The 6,825-nt window shown below is 29.6% G+C and overlaps 2 protein-coding genes across 2 annotated transcripts; one reads left to right on the forward strand and one right to left on the reverse strand.

Annotated features, from left to right (window-relative positions):
* Nucleotides 1-475: 475 nt before the first annotated feature.
* On the reverse strand, nucleotides 476-2,452 carry LOC143635601 (heme oxygenase 1, chloroplastic-like). The gene is made up of 4 exons (XM_077103388.1): nucleotides 2,174-2,452; nucleotides 1,524-1,747; nucleotides 909-1,016; nucleotides 476-702 (listed from the first exon to the last, which is right to left on the reverse strand). The coding sequence occupies exons 1-4, from the start codon at nucleotides 2,409-2,411 to the stop codon at nucleotides 610-612; spliced, it is 663 nt and encodes a 220-aa protein (XP_076959503.1). The 5' UTR covers nucleotides 2,412-2,452; the 3' UTR covers nucleotides 476-609.
* A 3,467-nt stretch (nucleotides 2,453-5,919) lies between these two features.
* Nucleotides 5,920-6,440, forward strand: LOC143635611 (uncharacterized). The gene is made up of 2 exons (XM_077103397.1): nucleotides 5,920-6,072; nucleotides 6,174-6,440. Exons 1-2 carry the CDS (start codon nucleotides 5,920-5,922, stop codon nucleotides 6,438-6,440), a joined length of 420 nt encoding a protein of 139 aa, XP_076959512.1.
* The last annotated feature ends 385 nt before the right edge of the window (nucleotides 6,441-6,825 follow it).

Genomic DNA, 6,825 nt, shown 5'->3' on the forward strand with positions numbered 1-6,825 from the left:
ATACACTAATTTGAATATATTTTTCATTATTAGTCACAGTATGAATCCATTTCATACAGCTTTATGAATGTTGTGACCACTTTTTGTTTCCTAGAATTGAATGTAGTTTGATCCAGGCAGGAAAATACAAATCATGGTATTAAGATTTATCTATGTGACAGGTATCTGAATAGAATCATTTTTTAGTTAAGAAACTCAAAACATATATGTCAATTTTAAAAGGGGCAACATTTATTGTTGAATGATCTTTTAAAGATTTCTTGGAACCTTTTTAATCTAACCATGAGAACTCGTGACCGAAAATTTATAGGACTCTGTTAATACCCTGTTAACTAACATGTGACCGAAAATTTATAGGACTGTATTAATACCCGGTTAACTAACATAGGCAGATGGTCATCAAAAGCTTATGGTAGCAAACCAATGAAAGTAAGATTTGAACATGAGATCACTGCTTCATTTGGTTTTTACAAGTTGAAAGAGTCCACTTTTTGGTCAAGTTACGTTATTTCAAAGCTTTATACAGAGAAGGATTATGTACAAATATGTGGCATATGTTTATACAATTGAAGACCATTAAAAGAAACAATATTCAAGCTCCTTTCATGATCATGCCAAGATCAAATGCAGAATCTCACCATTAAATTTGAATGATTTCTCAGTTTCTTGAAGACAATGGTTCTTCTCATCTCTTGTCCAGTTCTGATTAAACCATAAAAACCACATTAGATCATAGCAAAACCACTTTTGACTTTAGAGTTCAAACTTGGTACTTTTTTAAAGATTTGACATCTACAGCTTCTAATTTGCAAGAATTGTGTAGAGTACACTGCAGCAGACCAAAAGTTAAAAAAGTATTTATTATAATTTGCCAAATTAAAAGTTATTAGTTTTGACTATTAAATTACCTCTGCAACTCTATTCAACTTCTCCCTAACATTTTGCAATAGTTGGGAAAGATCACCATCCCATTTGTAGAATTCCAGTTCCTTACCATTCAAAATCTTTGCTGCTACCTGCACAAAATTTACATAAAAACTTAAATTTATATACACAAAATAGCTGATTTAATCTTTAAATCGTCTATAACTCCAATTAGTGATGTTCATGGTCCGGTTTGGCCTATTTTGACGTCAATTTTCAGTCGGACTGATAACTATGTTTTTGAAAAATAGACAAACCAAACCAGCTGCTTTCATGGTTTTACAGTTTTCTTTTCACAGTTTGACAAAAAGCTTGTTTTTCTTTTTTTCCAACACTATAATTTTGAATCAAATTAAAAAATATCAAGAATCTAAAATGTATATAACTTTAATACTTTATATTCCTAAAATGAGAAGAAAAAAAATGTCAAAACAGCCGGTTTGGTTTACATGACTTGTTTGAAGCTCCAAACAAGTAAACCAGACTGTTAAAACCGAACCATGAACAGCAACGTGTATATTTTAAACCGACCAAGTAGGCCGAATTTCTTCAGTTTGGATGGTTCGGTCGGTTAATTTCAACAGTTGATGTAATCTTACCTTTTTTCCAATCATCCGACCACCCGCAGTGTGCGCAAAGTATGTATTATAGAAATGACAAATAAAAGCTTGTGGGTCATTCTTTGATAGGTGTTCCACATAGAGAGAGTAGTCCAGCCCAGGTGATAGAGGTTCAGGGATCACATGACCTTGTTCCTTGAACCACTTTAAATCTTTTGCCAGATTTCCTGCCCTTTCCAGCCCTGTGTTCCTGAACTCAGCATCTACATGAAGCCAATAGTTGAGGAAAAAACACCACATTTTATTCAAAAAGTTTTAATAATTTGTGAGATCAAATGTATAAACAAGTTTTATTGTAATTTTTGTTAGCATAAATCAATCTCTTTTCATAAACATCAGTTCTTGAAATCCTTTTATACAAAATTCTAATGAATTGTGAGATGAGTATAAACATGTATATATAATTGTAATAAAAAAATCTATCTAATTTGTTAGCATAAAACCAATCTTTTAAAAAAAAATCAGTTCATGAAAAAGACCAAAACGTTATACAAAATACAAATTATTTGTGAGATCAAATATTACATAAACATTGTGAATACGAAAAAAAAACAATATTTTTCACAAAAGAATAAAAAATCAATCCTTTATTAATTTAAACAACAAAAAGAAGGAAAAAGAAAACTCACATTCCGGGAAATCAGCCTTGTGAATAATCTTGTCAAGGGTATCATAAACCAGTTTACTATCCACCAAGAAGTTCAAATAACCATCAATGGTGGGCTCCCATTTAGGCCATGGTTTCCCTTGTGTTTCCTTTTCACCTTCCTTAGATTGATCTTTACTATGCAACTTCATAGCCACAGACCTCATCTCATCCACAAACCCGCCCGTATTATACCGCTTAACCGACCGCTCCATTGCCATGATCAACTTTGCTTTTGTTTGAAAGAAATTTGAAGGTTTGAAGTAAATAACGGAAGAAAAAGATTGAGTGCAATCTTGTATTATTATTAAGAAATAAGCAAGCAATGGTGTTAGTTATATAATTGGAAATAAAGGTTGTTGGGTATGTGATTTTTGACTTTTTTTATATGTAAAGTCATGTTGAAGATAAATATAAACACCTTATGATTATAATTAACGTCATCATGAAATTTTAAATTATGCATATATAATACGGATAGAGATCGGGATAATTCCGGATCGGCTTTATATAATTTAAAATCATGCAAAAACAAATCAGGGTTCTTCGAGAATTTTACGAAAGAATAAAAATAATTTATATGTTTTAGAGTTGTAGACTTATCAAGTTATGAATTTAAAATTGCGTTTTTATTTTTATACTAGTAGTGAACCGCATGATGTTGCAGCAACGACAAAGTTTTAATTTTACCACACAAATACATAATAAAATCTAGTAATAAGCCTTAGAAAAAACATTTTAAGGTATCAACTTTAGAAAACGGATATTATGATCATACGGTCAAATAAGGGTGGTTTGAGGAAAAAGATTGATGAAGTCTGATTGCTAGATTGAAGGAAACAGGTTTCTTTATAGCATATGCATTAAGTGTTCTACATAATCATCAACAACTTGTATATTGTAATTGGTAAATCGGTATTGAGCAAAATTTTAATATATCGATAATAATATATTAAAATATATGGAACTAATATGAATTGTCAAATTGAGAATCACGTAAAATATTTTAAAATTTATAAAAGGTAAAAGGGTAAAAATTGTAACTAAATAAAATGGAAAGAAAACGTGATATTTAATGTCACAATAATTCGTTTATCACTCTTTAAACTTGTACTATGTGCTTTATAAACAGTAAAACTATTAAAATCAACACTTTTACTTTTTCATATCACTCCTTCATTATATATACTAAATGGGTGCTCACGCGATGTGACGGGGCATGCGTGCAAACACGTCATCAAACGCGTAACCGGTGTTAGTACGCGTTTGACCTCCCATCGGCATGCGTGTAACCCAACGTTTGTGTTCGTGTAAATGACATCGAGCGTGCATCCAGTGTCGGCACACGCGTTACGCAACGGTTGTACGTGCGCAATCCAGTGTCGGTACATGTGTAACCGGTCTCAACTAGACCTGAACCAAATTAACTTTTTTTGTGTCACGAGTTTTGTTCATAAACATTTTTGACCCATGATCTAAACCCACACGACCAAGCCTGTTTGTCATTCCTAACTAGTAATCACGTACCATGTTAAGTTTTTAAAATTAAAAAAACATAGCAATACCATACTCAAATTAAGAATGATATGCTCGTTTTTATGATGTATTTTTTTTCTGAAAAATATGAGTGTGTAAAAAGTTATTGGCGTTAAAGTCGTAGGGGGTGGTTAATTTAGAATAAGGGGGTAAACCCATTATATATATTGACAAAATGTGATTGAAGTTAAAGGACTATACTTGTAAATAGTTTTCAATCAAATACTGTTTGTTAACCGTAAAAAGAGGTGGAAAAGTCCATATTATCCCTAAAATCTCATAAATTTATGCATTGTGAGTTGTACATTGTGCACTGTTTTATGTACCTCCTAAAATTTAAGAGGTCCCTAGCTAACTCATGCTTTATATATAGCATAGATATAAATATGGATATAGATATGCATTACCTCTTAGGGTTTAAATCAAATATAAATTAAATAGCGTGTTAACTATGAGAAAGTGTAATCTACTTATACTAATAAAGTAAAATAAGGAAGATGATATGACAGTCTCTTATTTTTTACTTAGCTAATTTTTCCGCTCAAATTCCAAATCTTCTTTTATAGGCATTTTGCAACTTTCCATTATATTCTAAATTTAGACAAATACTAATAAAATAAATCTTGTTTATTGCAATTTAGATGAGAAAAAATAAAACTAAATTTGAAATAGAAATATTTAACCAACTTCAATTTTAATTTATAATATAATAATAATAACAACAACAATCCTACTATACTATTAAAACAATTGAGAATGGGTCCACATGTCCCTTCTCTATTGGTCTATTCCTCTTTTTTCCAAATATGTCTTATACTTCTCTAATTTTCTTAACAATTAAATAAATTAAAAAGAAATTCAATTACCAATAATTAATGTAACCATTTAAGTTTAAGTTTCAATACCTGGTTTCCAATATTCAAATATTTTAATTTCAATACCCGGTTTCTTTTCAATTCCTTTTAACCTAATCACCCAAATCCCTCTTACACTCCGCCATTATTTACATCGATCCGGTTATGATTTCATTAGATCCTGCAATTGTAATTGACCTTGGAGTTTGGTTAAATTATTGTGATCGAAATAAAGTAAGGCTCCATTATATGAAGACAAGGATTGATTTAATTAGATCCGACAATTGATTTCAGTAGATCCATAACGATGTACCTGCTCAGCATATGGAAGTATACTGTTAATCATGTCTTCACATCCATGCCTGTTTCCCCGTCAATCGAAGTTTTTTCGAGTCACTAAACCATCAGGTTTGTATGTTTGAACGATTTATTATTTTAGATTACTAATTTAGGTTTGTATGTTTAATGTTTAATTGTTAATTGATATGCTTCCTATGTTTAATTGATTCTAAATTTCAATTAAAGTATATGTTAAATTTTTTTGATTTGTATTCTAGATTAGTATGTTAAATATATGTTTAATGTTGAGTAATGTTTTATACTATATGTTCAATTTAATGTTTAATGTATAATGTATGTTTAATCTTTAATTTAATGTATAATGTTTAATTGAAATTGAAATTGCATCTATACGATTGAATATAAAAGATCCTAAACACTGATTACAATTTAAATTTGGAATTGATCATACTTTGGCATATTTTTAGATGTATTGCAATTGATTTGCATTGATTCATATCATTATTACAACCTAACAACAAATGGCGGATTTATATTTAAATTCAAAGTCAACTTAATGTGTCTAATTATACTATAATTTAATTGATATCACTTATTATTGTTCGGTTATAGAAAAATCCCTAATTACATTCTCTAAATTTACTATATTTATTACTACCAATATAAGTTTACATAAATAATAATTTAATTGATATGATTGATGATTGATATGAGTGATGAGTTATTATTGTTTGCTTACTCAAAAATCCCTAATTGTATTTCCTAAATTTAATATATTTAGAACTTTTCTTTTTATAGAACAACTCAAACTTTCTAGCAAAATCTATTTATCTATATATACAATAATTCGAATACACAAATTCTCACACTTCTCACTTCCTTACTCAAAATTCTTATTTGTGTCATTTTGAAGGTTTATAATTTTGTTCATACTTTTATATTTTTTTATTTATAATTTTATTTGTTTTGTTCAAAGTATAAATATTAATTATTCAATGTTTAATCCTTGCTTGAGTTTGATTCTTTCTGAAACAACAACATGGAACCATCAAACATTATGATGTTCAACAATTTGGATGTAACTAACAAAGACTGTGTACTGAAGGTTCGTATACTGAGACTATGGCGTTTGATGGACAACAATAAGCCCGGAGAGGATTGGTCAATTGAAATGATTTTGCAGGATGAGATGGTATTATTATATGCACATATAATTATTTTTATTCCATTTTTTTTATTCCTCATTATATATATGTAATAATTATAATGTTTGTCATATTAAAAATGTAGCAGAGTAATAGAATGCAAGCATATGTAAGGAAAACTTGCATCCCGAAACATGATGTTTGGCTAGCTGAGAATCGGTCAGTGATTGTTCGAAAAGCTTCACTTGGAGCAAATATGTCAACATACCGATATGTTGACAGCCCACACAAGCTATGCTTCACATCAGAAACTCGTCTTTCTAATTCCTATGAGTTTAAAGGTCACCTTTATGGATTGTCGTTTGCTACCTTTGATATATCAAATCCAAGAACATACCTCAGAATGGAACAATAGGTTAGTTCGATTCGTTATTAGCAATATACTTCTAACTTTTATACATTAAATGACAACAGTTAACAAATAGGTTTAATATATGTTTCATTATTCATGATTTTTTTCCCAGATGTAATCGGCCATATCAGCAAGTTTTTTACCAACAAAACATAATCTAATTGTAGTAGTATCCCAATATCAACAAACATTATTTGACCAATTCTCAATGTCATCTAAAAGATTTTGATGATTTCCAATCACAGAAAGTTTTCATTTTTTTTACTTGACCAATTTATAATTATGTTTAAATGTCAAGATGCATGCCTAAAATAAACCACACATATTTTCGATAACCATTTTATAGTTATATCTTATTGTCTCTTGAAACTAACAAAATTCAAATACA

Source organism: Bidens hawaiensis, unplaced genomic scaffold (assembly GCF_021521415.1).
Source record: "Bidens hawaiensis isolate Kalapana, Puna unplaced genomic scaffold, B.hawaiensis_p1.1 tig00007614_1, whole genome shotgun sequence".
In the NCBI taxonomy this organism is placed as follows: Eukaryota; Viridiplantae; Streptophyta; class Magnoliopsida; order Asterales; family Asteraceae; genus Bidens; species Bidens hawaiensis.

Bases quoted from the DNA above. Each gene is read 5' to 3' on its own strand.
- LOC143635601 (XM_077103388.1), bottom strand. From the start codon at position 2,411: ATGGCAATGGAGCGGTCGGTTAAGCGGTATAATACGGGCGGGTTTGTG. The intron at 1,748-2,173 runs GTGAGTTTTCTT...GGCTTCATGTAG, and splicing joins CAAGGCTGATTTCCCGGAAT to ATGCTGAGTTCAGGAACACA. The intron at 703-908 runs GTAATTTAATAG...TGGTTTAATCAG, and splicing joins AGTTGAATAGAGTTGCAGAG to AACTGGACAAGAGATGAGAA.
- LOC143635611 (XM_077103397.1), top strand. From the start codon at position 5,920: ATGGAACCATCAAACATTATGATGTTCAACAATTTGGATGTAACTAAC. The intron at 6,073-6,173 runs GTATTATTATAT...AAAATGTAGCAG, and splicing joins TGATTTTGCAGGATGAGATG to AGTAATAGAATGCAAGCATA.